This window comes from Pygoscelis adeliae, unplaced genomic scaffold (assembly GCF_000699105.1).
Source record: "Pygoscelis adeliae isolate BGI_AS28 unplaced genomic scaffold, ASM69910v1 Scaffold154, whole genome shotgun sequence".
Taxonomy (NCBI): Eukaryota; Metazoa; Chordata; class Aves; order Sphenisciformes; family Spheniscidae; genus Pygoscelis; species Pygoscelis adeliae.
The window spans coordinates 486,551-500,581 of record NW_008825113.1 but is presented as its reverse complement, the minus strand read 5'-3'; the positions used below and the strand labels follow the sequence as shown (position 1 = coordinate 500,581).

Below are 14,031 nucleotides of genomic sequence, written 5' to 3'. Positions count from 1 at the left end.
GAGGTACCTTTGTCTTAATTTTTTTAATTTGTTTTGGTTTTACTAAGTTTGCTTTCTTTGCAAAGTTCTCATGTCTTAAACAGATTTTTTTCAAGCAGCTCTCCTTTTGGTTGGGGTCTGACTTTTCTGTGATCCTTGCTTCTAAAGGTACCGCTACAGAGATGAAGCATTTTTGAAAGTCCTGAATGTTGCTATTCAGTTATTATACAAGAAAGAATCCTCACTTAGTCAGAGATTAGTCAAGCTCTCCAAACTTCACATGATGGTCACGCAGCACTCTCTATTTTTGTCAGCCATACTGAGGTCAAGAGAAGAAGATGGCACGAACATCCAGACGAGAGGTATGTTTTTATCTTCTTCTTCCCTTTAACTATATTTAGTACTCTTGCCTTTCTTGTGTTATATTCTACCCATCTAGTAACCTATCCACCTACATATACTTGCAGAACTACTAAACAATTCCAGAACACTAGCATTTAGTTGTAAATTCTACCTCTACTTGGATCCAAATGTTGGATTCATTTTATGGCTGCCAGTTTTGAACACTTATGTTTTCTAAAACTACTGTCTGTCTGGTTTTTTAACCCTGTTGAAATCTTAAATTGATTCTTTTGGTTTCTGTGAGGCTGTTAGTGTAAGATCACTAAAGTGCATATAGGTTCTGTTAGAAACCTGTGTGACGTTTAAACCTATTTTAAAATAGGTTGATACAAAAGATTTTAAGTTGATTTTGCAAGTTGTATCAAAAATGTTAATGTAATTGATGTGTATTTGATATTGCAGCCTTTCACGAGGAATATCCTTCCATGAGGAATATAAATTGGGTGCTAGTTCATGTGTAGGCTTTGTTTCTTTGTCTCTGCCAACTGAAATACTACCTGACCTTGAACCAGTCATTTAATCTACGTACACCTCAGCTTTTTCCCCACTGTACAGGGTGCTGAGATTCAGTGATTGAAGGAGCCGTATAAGAAAAGGGGAGGAAATTCTCAGGGCAGCATGTTGATGACAAATTTTATGTATATCAGGGAGCAACACGTAAACAAACTTCAAAGTTTTAAATCACCTGAAAAGAGCAAAAAGCTCTTGTGAAGTCACAAATTTAGTGAAATTAAAAATAAGTAAAAATTTTGCTGCATATTGCCTGTGTTTTACCTTTTGAATGTATTTCTGTAGAGCAGCAAGATGGATTGTTTGAGGCTAACCACTAATTCAGAAACTTGGTGTCAAGAGTGCGTTCATTCAGGCTGTTGTCTTTATGATCTGTTTTGTTTTGATGTACATTTTATATTCCTGTAGATACTAGGGGAAAAAGCCCGTGCCTTTTCAGATAGTGGGAGTAAAGAAATCTGGATTCAGGTCTTGAGTCTGCCACAGATACCCTATTTGCCTTTGAGTAACCTGATCACTTGTTTGATCTGTTTCTCAACTAGTTATAAAATAAAGGTGGATAATTTTTGTACACCCCGGGACAGAGTTCCTGTAGCTTGCTAATTGGATTCTGCAGTGATGACCCCTGTTTAAATGCACAGTGTGGAAGCATTTTGATAAGTTGATCAAAATGTTGATCATTTTGATAAGTTGATCAAGCAGCTAGGGTGTGAACTTACAAGTTCTTGCTGTAATTTCTTGAGTAGCTTGGGGAGGTTGCTGGGATGTCTGCCTTTACTCTGTGCAACTCCTGAGCTAATTTAAGATGCCTTCCTGGGAGAGGAGGGAGCTGTGGTATGGTAGGATAGGGTATAGCACTTCTTTTTAGCAAGCAAATGTGTACGCATGGAAAGTTTCTGCAGGGTAGTATGCCACATTGTAGACCTCGCTTCACAATAACATTTGTGTGTCCAGGTTGGAAATACTGTTTTAACTTCTTCAAAAAAAGTTGTTCCACAAGAATTAAATGCATCGTAATCATCCTTTAGTGTAGTCGGGGAAATGTTTTTTGCTATTTATAGAGACAGATCTTGATCCAAAATATACAGTACTGTGTGTGCATCTATTTACAGAGGGTATATGTGTGCGTGGGTATTTATATACGCACTGTCTAAATGAGAGAGCAACAAAGCTAAAGCTGTGTGTTTATTTCAGAGGCCTTGGTGGATATACTGCTGACAGTTGTGAAACTCAGCCCTTCTCTCTGTGAGAGCAGTCACCTTGCCGTGTTGCTGGGTGCCTACGGGGCTACACTGAGTGCTGTAGGTAAGTGTGTTAGCCTGGGAAAGGTACTTCCTACTAGATCTGGTTTTAATCTTCATAGGTGACTGACTTTGGGTTTCATCTTGTTTTTTAGATCAGAAGATACTGCTACTACTTCAGTTATACGAGAAGAATAATCAAAGTCTTATAAATTCCAGGTAAGCTGACCACCTTCCTTTCTTTGACTAACTACACGCAAATAAGCAGTCTCACAATGGGCATTTTTCCAGGGTCTTATTTTTAACTGAGATAAACAGTGAGCAAGGTCAAACCTAGAGGTGAATGTTGCTTTCGGAAACGTTTTTCCTATGTATTTCCTATTCTTAACGTAATTCTTGTGTGCTGCCCAAACTTTTGGGTGTCTGTGGGTTTGGTGAGGGACTGTCTCATTTCAGTAGTCCCTCACTCTCCATAGTAAGAACCCACTATAGGGATTTCATCACAAATGAAAGCCAAAGCACAAGTTGCTAGTGTAGGACTCCTTCCCCTTCCCTGTTCCCTTGGGATACAGGATTCGCCACTCAGCACAGCCCTTGCCCTTTTCAATGATCTTGCCCCTGTATGCATGATATTCGGCTCTGGTGCTTTGCAGGAGAGGAGAGGAATATGCCAGTGGAGGACTGATGTATAACCTCTTGCATTAACACATGTATTGTTAGTTTTGGGGTACTAACATGGTATCAATGCCTTCCTTGTCTTTCACCAGTCTGGACTGTAGCTCTCCTTATAGCGCAACCTTGCAATATGTCTACATGCTTCATAAGAGAGCGCCATGTATTGTATAAAATAATCCGTTTCTTTTCAGGCCCTGTGCCCAGGGAGTCCACATGGAAGTCTGTTGCTAACAGTTAGTTCTTAACATACACTGATGTTTTTGGTCTGCCTTGCTTAAATGCACTTTTCTATCTTTGAGGTATGGGCATAAATATTAACAGCAATGCAAGAGTACTGACTCAGGCAGTTGGAGCAGGACTGGACTGTGAATTAAGAACCTCCCTTAGTTTTGTCTGAGAATGTAGATAATTGCTGCAGCCTGTGAAGGGGGACAGGAAGTGAAGGTTCTTGTTAGCAGGGAATTGAAGTGGCTTCCAGAAGCCAGGGCTCTGGCACTAGCTGCATCCTGCATAAATCTTTACTGAGTGTTTGCAACTGGGAGGGTGTTATGTGAGGAGGAGACTAATTTCAGAGGTAGTTAGGTCCCAAAACTTGTGTAGCCTTTTAAAAGGAGAAACAATTTCATACTGTACCCTGAAGTGAATTGGTAGCCAGACACTTGGTTAGACTTGATCCCAGCACTGAAGAGTTTGAGTGATACAGAGAACATCCAGGCAGAGCGTTGTACATGCAACCCAGCAGAGCCCAACCTGTGTTACAAATGGGAGCCTTCAGGTTCTGGGTGATAAGAAGCCTAACACCATTCCTTCAGCTGCCTCACTGACAGTGAGGCATGCTGCTGGCAGTACGCACATTAATAAATGACAGTATCAATAGCATTTTAAGCACAATAGCAAAGTAAGTAGGGTCTAAGGGGCAACTCGGAGGAGGAGAGTAAGGATTTATGTTTTACTGAACCACTGCGATGCTGGTTTGAAATATCGATTGCATTTGAGACAACCTTGTCTGACCAGGTCTTGATCACTCTCTTCATGCAGCTGCTATCATACTTACCTGCACTTATAGCTTAAATAAAAAAGCGTTTTATTCTGAGAAGGTAAGTTCTGACTTGGATTAACAGGGTAGGGAATAGTTAATGAAACACCCTCAGACTGAATTTGAAAAGCTTTTGGATGGATGAAAAAGGTGTTGCCAGGGAAACGAGTTCTAGTTTCAAGTTCCCACAGGATAATAAGTACAAGTGAAGGGAAAACTTAAATACTAATTTATATCCTCTGTAATTGATTTTCGCTCAGTGCTAGCAGTCTGTTGACTAATGGCTTTACTTTTAACAATGTTTAAGAATCCTGCTATGGGGTCCAGCCGCTGTGGAGCATCACAAGACTTGCAAGAGTCTAGGGAAGTCACTATGGCAGCAGCCAAGCATGGAGGAGATTCTGTGTCTGCTAGATCGAGAAAAGATGATGAAGACAATTCTGTCTTTCCCTCAGCATCGCCGTCTTCTCTTATCACAGGTGCTTTGGTTCAGACTGCTGAATTATCCTTCTTTTGATGTAGAAAAAGAGCCTTTCACTTTAGTCATTTCTTTCTTGCATTCATGTAATACATTGAAATTCGTTTACATCAGGAGAGTAAATTCATAGGACGTCTGGAATTAATTATTTAGGAGCACTTTTCAAATGAATTGCAATATATGGGCCACATCTTGTTGGCAGGTGTGATTGTGCAGCACTGCAAAGATTGCCATGTGTAAGTGAGACCAGAATTTGACTTTTAAACAGTTGTTGAATTTGACTGTCCAAGGATCCCCTGACAATGGGCTCTCCAGTCTTTCATACAGTTTGCTAGCATGCTTCTATACCTGTTTGTGCTAGTCAGAGGAAATAGTTTTGGAACCCTGATAGTGAAAGCCAGATTTAAACACAAGCATGTCTCACCCTGTGTTGCTTTATATTTTGCAAGGTTTAGTATCGGCTGCTATATAATGGGATGAGGTGGTTGGGGAAGTTTGAAACCAAGCTGGAAATTGGTGTTGTTCCTTACAAATACTTGTTTGGATTTGGTTTCAGGACGTACAAGAGACACTATATAGAGATGAAAGTGTCAAGAGTCTTGATGACTTCTACGATCCTTGTTTTCTACTTCAGCTCTTTAGTGAACTGACCAGACCAGGTAAAGTGAAAGTTTCTCTTTGCTATTTAGTGTCATTTTACTCTGCTGCGGGAGCTGCATGGCTCCATCTGTAGCTCTGTTATTCTCAGTATGAGAGTTAATACTACAAAGAAATTTGTGCCTGGCTTTGGAGAGAAGAAACATACGTCATTTAACCACCTACTGCATTGCATTGTAATTTTGAGAATGACTTAAAAATAACAAGGCATAAGTGGCATTAAAGTTTGTTGGGTTTTTTTAAAGCACCTGTCCAAATAACGCAATATATCTAGTGAGATTTGGCTACTCAGAAATAGAGCAACGTAGCAGCAGAAGAGCATTGCTGCCAAGCTGCTGTTGTCCAGATGACCAGGTGTTCCCTCATAGCTCTTCTAAATGTAGTGGGTTAACCCTTTGTAGAGGGACTGACCTGCTTAAGATGAGGAGAGGTTTTTAAACTGGAACTGGAAACAGCTTGGAAGAGGCAAAAAGTAGACAAATACTTATGTTCTCTGATCTATCGAACAGCATTCTGTATATCACAAAAACCAGCACAATGTAATTATAAAATAGCATAAGAGGGACCAGTAGAGAATGTTCCCCACCGGAAGGTTGTATTTTTTCTGGTGAATGTGTAGAGCTGTATTCTGCCTCAGCTATGGTGTCACAGCAATGCGATGAGCAAAACCGGCATGGGAGCAGTGGTACATTCTGCTGCTACACGCAGTGCCCCACCTGCAGCTGATAGGACTGCTCTGATGTGGGGCTGCTTTGTGGCTGAGTTTTTGAGAGCAGTAATTGGCTCCTTTCAGCTATGCTCTCAGTGGGAGCTGGGCAGAGGTAGGGCAGGTTGGAGAACGTGCCCTGCAATGTTGGAGGAGTTCTCTGGGCATGAACCAGAAGCCACCATTGCTGGGGAAGGTGGCTTGTTTCCTGACCAGAGTGAATCTCTGCAGGGTATTGATTTCTGTGAGAGACACGGTGACTGAATTGACTGGAAATCTGGCCTGTTACAGGCTGTGGTTATAGTATAGGGAAACTTCAGCCAACTCATTTTCCATCAGACAGAGATGCATGGGGCCATTGTGTGTCATGAATAGGCCTGTGCTCAGAATTGTTGCAAAGTTTGATGAGATCTACATGGTGCTTGAAAACTAGTTGCTCAGCCCCACTTTTCTTGTTTGACATGACCCTGCTTCACATCTGCATATCCCTACTGTACTTTGCAGGCACACTGTCTATTTAGAGAGCCCTTAAAGATCAAAGTGAGACAAGTATCATAAGGAATTTCCTAACTAGCTCCCTCCCTAAGTTGATTATGGTTAACCACTGTGTAGTTACAGCTGGATTTGGCTTTCCACAACAATAATATCAGAAACAATTGGCAGGCTGATAACTGTCTTTCAGTGAAATCATACTTTCGATCCTTCTTTGTTCACCTGTACCCTTATAGTACAGTACCTGTTTTGTGTGTTCTTAGCCTATACTTAGCTACAGTTGTAAACTGCCCCATATAATTTTGACAGCAGTAAAAAGAACTGTCTTTTAGTCTACTGAGGAGAAACAGGTACCAGAACTATTTGGCGTTTTGCAGTAGGAGGGATCTTAGATGGTCCAGTTAATGCTGGGTCTTTGAGATTGTTATTGATGAAGAGCATGGACAGCCAGTGTCTTTTGAACCTGGGTGTAATAGTTGGAAAAAGCACTGCTGGCATGCACCTGTCATCATCACCCATCACCTGGAGGCCACCACCTTAACTGGTGGGAGGTATTTGGTGGCTGTTGGTTAAGCCTCAGCAGCGCTACAGTCAGCCAGCGAGGATGACTGCTTGTGTGGGAAACAGTGGGGTTGAGGGAGCTCTTGCACATCGTGTTCGTGGGGAGCTGTGGAGGCAGTGGCTGTCCCGACATAGGCTGACTCTAAAACTGGAGAGGGGAAAAATAGTTCTCTTAACTGCTCCACGCTGAGTGAGAGTCTGTGTCCTAAGAGGGGCATTTTGAAAGGGCCCAAGTGATTTATGAGTTCAAGTCCCATGGTGCTCTTAAACCACGTCAGCTGCTCTTGGAATTCCCAGTTCCTCTATTTATTTGCTCTTTGTCCTGGCTGCACAGTGCCCTGTGCACAGATGTTATATAACTGCTGAATTTATAAACATAGACTTATTGCACAGTGTTTAATGCTCACTGAGTAAAAAGTAAGTCTGGAGTTGGGCAAATAGCAAGTTCTGTCTAACTTTAGCTCTGATAAGCATCTTGTGGAAAGCTTTTCCATCACGGTTCTCAAGGTACTTTAAACAAACTGTATGTCAGACATAGAATTAACTTTTTTTTTTTAATAATAGCTTGTTATTTTATGTTACTTGTTGAACGCACTCTCCAAGGTCAGCTGGATGGAAAATATTTCCACTGCATGTTTTCAGTGAAAGAAATTTTCCAAATAAATCTTTCTGTGAGCAGCATGAACTTTACTGCTGAAGTGAGGACCTTGGATTTCACTATGTGGTACCACCCCATAAAATTATCCACTTTGTCTGTCTAATTGGTGTACATTAATAGTTCTCAAGAACTGCGGTCTGAAGGAGAGCCGTGTGGTGGCTTGCTATGAACACATACAAAACACATAGTTGATCCTGTACTGGAGAGGGTTGTTGTATAGGCCAGGGCTATGTGGGAGATGTCCATAAGTGATGGAGAATCCTCTGCAGGCAGACGAGTTTTACATCATCTTCGCATGTTCACTTGGGATTCAACAGAATGCGTCCATTTCCCAGTGCTTACCTTGCACCCTTGCATCTTGCCTGAAGAGTGGGAAGTGCGGAGTTGCTTTGCCACAGGCAGAAGGTAGCAGAAGGCATAGGTTAGGTGTTTCTCTGGGCTCTGTTTCTCCTGCCCTGTTGTTGCTACTCCTCTCACTATTTTTACATTGGCAGTCAGGTGGTGGTCTTGCCCCGTGCCTGGAAGTAGAGGGGGGTAGAGCTGTATCTGTACGAGCTCTGGTGACATGAGAGGTATCCCATGATAACAAACGAGGGATCTTTTTGCTCACTAGGAGAATGATTGAGGTGTTTTGCATTATGCCAGTTGAACTTGGTGTGCTTTGCCAAGGAGTGGTATAGGGAAGTGTACAGTAATTGCTAGTATTGAAATAAGTTGTAAAACCACTCACTGAAAAGATCTGTTATCGCAATTCAGTGATGCCTTTGCATTGCTCACGTAGCAGTGGGCTGGTTGGGAGGCAGTGCTGGGAGGTGGAGACCCTGCCATTGCCTGGCCCATAACTAGCAGAGCTGGGTATGAAACTGCCAGGCACGAAATTGAAGTAGGAGTTCTGGCAGTTGAGGAAAAGATGAGAGAAACAGCCCAGCTGCTGGTGCTGGGACATAAATATTCTGTGATTTTTACATAAATATATATATAAAAAAAATACATATTTTAGTTGTGTGGGGGTGATGCTGGGGGATGAAATCAGTGGACCAAATATAGGTACTTGTCAGTAAGACTACGGCCTCTTCTTAAATAGGAATATGTGTTTATCAGAAACTTCCTCTTGACCTTCAGTGTGAATCACAAGAAAATAGGTGAATATTGTTGCTAAACTCGGAACAGGAATACATTTGCACTTTATCTGGTAAAATACAACTGAGGTGCCATTGTATTCCATTACTGGTAAATGGAATAGAAATAGTACAGGAGATACTCTGGAGGTTTTACATCAAGTCATTTCCAGCCATCAGTGGGTAGAAATGGCACAAGCTCTTCAAAACACACAGCCCTTAAATGAAAAACTCTAAATCCTAATGGCAAAACACTATGGAAGATAAATGTTAGATTCAAGGGTGTGTTTTCTGTTTGGCTGGTTGCTGCTCATTGCTGGATTTTGTTTGTCCCAGAAGGGCATAGGGGTACAGTTTAGTACTTTGCTTGGAATATGCCTTGCCAGCAGAATCACTCATGCCTGCACAGTAACAACTGGTGTGGCTAATGGCTTATTTATGTATTATTCTCCTGTCCGTTCTAGTACAGAAGCTCTTTAGGGCAGATAGGCTTTTCATTGGCTATGCTGATCTTTCTTTCAGGCACAGACTTACCAAGTGCCCAGAAAATGTTTTGAGGAGGAGAATTTTCCCTCTTGTTCTTCTTTGTACTTAACTTTCCTGAAACAGTGAAATATTTGGTCTCTTTACAGAATTTACTCCTAACTTTGCACGGTCTAGCAGGCAGAATCATCTCTGTCTCACGTAAATGAGACTAACCACATTAATTTCAGCCCAGGCAAAGAATTCCTGTTCAGAGTGATTTGCAGAATGCTTTTCTTAGCTGAAAGAGCCTTCAGCATGCAGTGAAGTATTATTTGTCAGGGCAGATCTAGAAGTTGGTGTTTATGAATAGAAGTTTTGTTAAGGATTATAGTGCTGTTTTATACTCTGTGACATGTCAGTGTAATGCACTGGGTGTTTTTCTTTCGTTTTTTCCCCTCTTCCCACACAGAGTGTGTAGTGGCATGTCACAAGTTTGTCGAAGTCAATGCCCTGGGTCTAACAGTAGCTGCCCTTAGCAGCTATGATTCCAACATGAGAGCAGCTGCCTATTTTGTCCTGGCTTCCTTTCGTTCTCATCTGGAAGGAGCTCGCTTTCGAGAGAAGAGTCAGGTAAGACTGAGCTCAGTGATAGTTTGCCAGGTTAGACATTTTAGGTCATGGACACTTACAGGAGAGTTGCTGCTGTACTCATGCATCTACATGCACATGGTGAGAGAGCTAAAAGAAGCTTTTTATCCTCTATTCCATTGCTTCTCCTCTATTGCTTTGTTTCCTCCTGTTACAATCAATGGGCAGAAAAAGGGGGGGGAAATGTGTTTTAGAAGTTCTTAGGAATTTTATTTGTAGGAATGGAAATCCTGATGGGACTGGTATTTGATTCATGGCATACGAAGTATCCTAAAAGCTTATTTATGTATTCATGCTCTCCTGTTGTATTAGTTTGGGTTACGGTTCAAGCTTTTCTCCCCTGGGCTCTTGTGCTGCAGTTGCTGTATCTCTTGGATGCTGTACAAAATGGAATCAGGCAGCCGAACCTCAGATTTACCTTCTCTTTGACCCTCTACATTGCTCGTGTGGCACAGCAGATTCTGAAGCCAGGTACTGTAACCTACTGTGCATGTTGAACTCCTGGGGTGCGTCACTGTGCATGGAGTAATGTCCTTGACCAATACTGGAAGATGAGAAAGCTGTGACGCTGCTAGGAGCCATGAAGTATGCTTTCCTGTGTTTCAGAGAAAAACTTTCAGTGCTTGTGTAGACTGCCTTACTGGAGAAGTGGGAAATGCCATTTCGATTTGTGTACAAGACCAGTCTGATCCATCAGGGATGAAGCCACTACCTCCTTGTAATTTTGGGGTGTACGTGGGCAGAGGACTAGATGAGTGTGCGGGTCCTGTTCAGCAAATCAGAGTAGATTGGCCCGAGTGTTCTTTTGTCCTTAGACACTGAATCAACATAAGTCACTGCTGCAAAGGAGAATCAGCACTGGGGAGTAGTTCAGTTTGGAAGGCACCTTGTGTGAGGGCTCTAGCTAAAGCCTCTGCCCAAAGCAGGGCCAGCTGAGGGCAGACCACTTTGCGCAGGGCTTTATCCTAGAAAACTTCCAGACCTCTAGACTGGTCCTAGAAAGCCTCCAAGGATGGAGACTGAATAGTCCCTCTGGGCAACTTGTTCCGCTGCTCACGGGGGACATGCCTGGTCTTGTAGATTAAAAAGTATGATTACTTAACGTGAAGTGTTAGGCTTGAAACGTGAAGAGATCTGCCTCTCACTTTGCCACAGATTTCTGTTTTGTCAGTGAAGTAAAATTGGATTTGCTGAAATCAGAGCCATGGTGAATGTTTATCTTCTCACCTGCTTTGTGCGCACTCTGAATGAGCTTTTCATTTTGGGGAAGAGAAGAGGAGGGATGGCCAACAATATAATCAGCCTTAGAGCAGAAGGCCGCCACTGTAATTAATGTACTGTTCTGACAGCTAGCTGAAACACTGAAAAATACAGGTTCCATTTATTTTTCTGCGTGGTTGTGTATTGTGAACGTTGTCTTCCTCCACAGTAACCATTGTTTCTCTTCACAGAGGAGCACATGTATATAAAGGTAAACAGATTCCTTCTGTCACACCAGTATTTGGACCTGAGGAAAGTACCAGGGTTTTTCCAGCTTTTCTACAGTTTTGATTTTGAGGTATCCACTAATTCTTCAGAAAATAATACAAAAAAAGCCATAAAAATGCAATGAAATCTTATTCTTCCATAGGTAATTGATTAGAAGCATCTTTGTTTTGTTTTATATTGGAATTAGAAGTATTATTTCTGGGTTTCTTTGTTGTTTTCTTAATAGTAACACATAATGAAATCATGAGTTGTGCTGTGCATGCTCTGTAAGCACAACAAACAATGTTCTGCCCTAGCTAGCTTACATTCATATTGGAGTTTAGATTATTAACACTGAGTTCAACTGAGGTATTTTAGAAACAGCAACTTTTAAAGTTCCATTATCAGTGCATATTTGGGCTGCAGAGTAACTGTTCCTGAGGGATGTTATTGATTAAATTTGATAGGGATGAAAATTGAGAAGTCCGGAAAAAGCTGTTAAGCACTGTGCTGGCACTCCCAGGGAACCAGGTTTTTTGTGCTCCTATGAGCGGGCATTATTTTGAAATGTCTGATGGTGGTATTTTTCTTATGGCTGCTAGTACAAAACAGAACGTGAGTGGATTCTCAGATTTCTTGGAGAAGGACTGCGTGATAAACATTGCTACGAGCTTTATGACTACCAGAGGATTTTCCAGGTCATTCTTTCCTTTTTCAACAGTCCTTTGTGTGATGAGAGCTCCCAGGTAAGAATCAAAAAAACCAAACAAACCCACAAAAAAACCCAAAATGACAACAGTTTGCATGGTTTGGAGATCTTAAACAAATACAAAGCAGAAAGGAGCAGTTGATTCTTCCCTTGCCCTCTTGAAAATCTGTTCCTTGTTGATTTTGTGTATGTATGGAGGGGGAAATAATTGCTTATGTCTAAACCAGAGTCACATCCTTGTCCCCTGAAATTGGAACAGGTCCCTGCCATCATGGAACCTCACTCAGTTTCATCAACTGGTGGTCTGGCTCTAGTCGTGTTTCCACTGCTTCATGGAAAATATTGCAGATACTGCAGTTTTGCTCATACAGTCAGGGCCTTTGCTTTTTTAGGTCTCCTTATTCCCTAACCAGCGTGTTACCTGTACAGTGCTTTAGCAGGAAGAAGACTCACATGCCAGAAGCTCTCATGTTCATAAGCATCCACCCTGAGAAATCCAGTCTGTTAAAAGCATCTCAGTTAGGTATCAAAATCTTGGACAAAAAGAGAAAATTGTCTTGCTACCTTAAGGCTTCCTTTTAAGAGTAGCGTCTGTGTGTATGAAGCCTTGAAAAGAGAATGTCTCTTCTCCCCTGGGGTTGCTAAGAACATGTGGTGTTTGGTAATACATTTTAACTTTAAGTTGATCAGATCCTAGATACCAGTCGGATTGCTAATTACATCCTTCTGAAAGATTGATAATAATTAGATCCTGACTACATTCTAGTTTTGTAAAAGAACAAATTATATTTTCTGTTTCAGAGTCGTATTCTGGAGATACTACAAAATGCTGCCCATGTCACCAGAGCTGCCTATGAGCTGATACAAGATCACAGCCTCTTAACCTGGATACTAAACATCTTAGAGAAAAGGTAACTGGGGAAATACTAGTGAATGGGAACAATTTTACTGCCCACAGTAGAATAATTATGCAACTGAGTATGAAAACAAGGGTGATGGATACGGAGATGGCCCGTCAGCGGTTGTGACATTTGGCATCTAGGGCCATACTGGCAGAACTTGCTGAACTCTGAAGCATTCCCTTGTGTTTCTAAAAACAAAATCAAGATGCTTTCAGGTTGTAGTAGGAGGGATGATGGGGGGTGGGGCTTCATGTTTTTGATAACGCTTTCTTGAAAAACTTAGAAAACAAGATGGCACCTTATTTTAGCGCATGTGACTCTTGCATTTGAAATACCCACAATTCACATCCTGTCATAGGACCTCCTACATAGTAACTGGCACAATCATGGATTTGAGCTGTCTATAACGTTTCTCCTACCACTCCTTCCTCTCTCCCTTGCCTCTCCCTCACATACATGCACACGTGCCCACAAACACGTGTGCGCACGCACACACACAAAATATCTTTTGCATAGATTCCCCTGGCAGGTTCAAGCAAGGTTTCAGGATCATCTACAGTGTGATTGGCCTGAACAGGTTCACAGTACTGCTCTCCTGTTGTACGCCTCTCTTTGGTACAATTTGGAATGTTTGGAAGTGAAAAAGCCTGGATTTCGCCTCTGGCACCCAATACTTATTTTGTGATTGTACTTTTGAGAAGTATTCTTCTTGCATCCTCTGTACAAAAATGAGATTGCTCCCTGCCCTCCCCCCGCCCGTAGAATAACAAAGTAAATACGGCTCCTGGTATTGTGCTGTAAGCATTGCTGTTATTACTTAAAGTCTTAGGAACATAAGGAACCAAGCTCTCTTGAACAGTAACTGCTCTAAAGATATGGTGGCAATGGTTGCAATGTAATGGAATACTTGGCAGAGCTGTGTAATGAAAGATGCAAGTCAGAAATCACTAGTCTCATGCAGGGGCTGTGATCATAGAATCATAAAATAGTTTGGGTTGGAAGGGACCTCTAAAGGTCATCTAGTCCAACCCCCCTGCAACGAGCAGGGACATCTTCAACTAGATCAGGTTGCTCAGAGCCCCGTCCGGCCTGACCTGGAATGTTTCCAGGGATGAGGCATCCACCACCTCTCTGGGCAACCTGTGCCAGTGTTTCACCACCTGCAGCGTAAAAAATTTCTTCCTTAGATCTAGTCTAAATCTACCCCCCTTTAGTTTAAAGCCATTCCCCCTTGTCCTGTTGCAACAGGCCCCTGCTAAAAAGTTTGCCACCATCTTTTTTATAAGCCCCCTTTAACTACTGATAGGCTGCAATGAGGTCTCCCCAG

General features: G+C 42.0%; 1 protein-coding gene across 1 annotated transcript in view; it reads left to right on the top strand.

The window, feature by feature from the left end:
* URB1 (URB1 ribosome biogenesis 1 homolog (S. cerevisiae)) overlaps positions 1 to 14,031 on the top strand; it is a 62,153-nt gene that overhangs the window by 41,197 nt on the left and 6,925 nt on the right. Inside the window, exons 27-36 of the mRNA XM_009328013.1 lie at positions 148 to 341; positions 2,086 to 2,196; positions 2,288 to 2,351; positions 4,151 to 4,322; positions 4,878 to 4,980; positions 9,448 to 9,608; positions 9,986 to 10,097; positions 11,078 to 11,184; positions 11,696 to 11,839; positions 12,604 to 12,713. Coding sequence (XP_009326288.1) covers positions 148 to 341; positions 2,086 to 2,196; positions 2,288 to 2,351; positions 4,151 to 4,322; positions 4,878 to 4,980; positions 9,448 to 9,608; positions 9,986 to 10,097; positions 11,078 to 11,184; positions 11,696 to 11,839; positions 12,604 to 12,713 — 1,278 coding nt within the window. The remainder of the gene's footprint in view (positions 1 to 147; positions 342 to 2,085; positions 2,197 to 2,287; positions 2,352 to 4,150; positions 4,323 to 4,877; positions 4,981 to 9,447; positions 9,609 to 9,985; positions 10,098 to 11,077; positions 11,185 to 11,695; positions 11,840 to 12,603; positions 12,714 to 14,031) is intronic.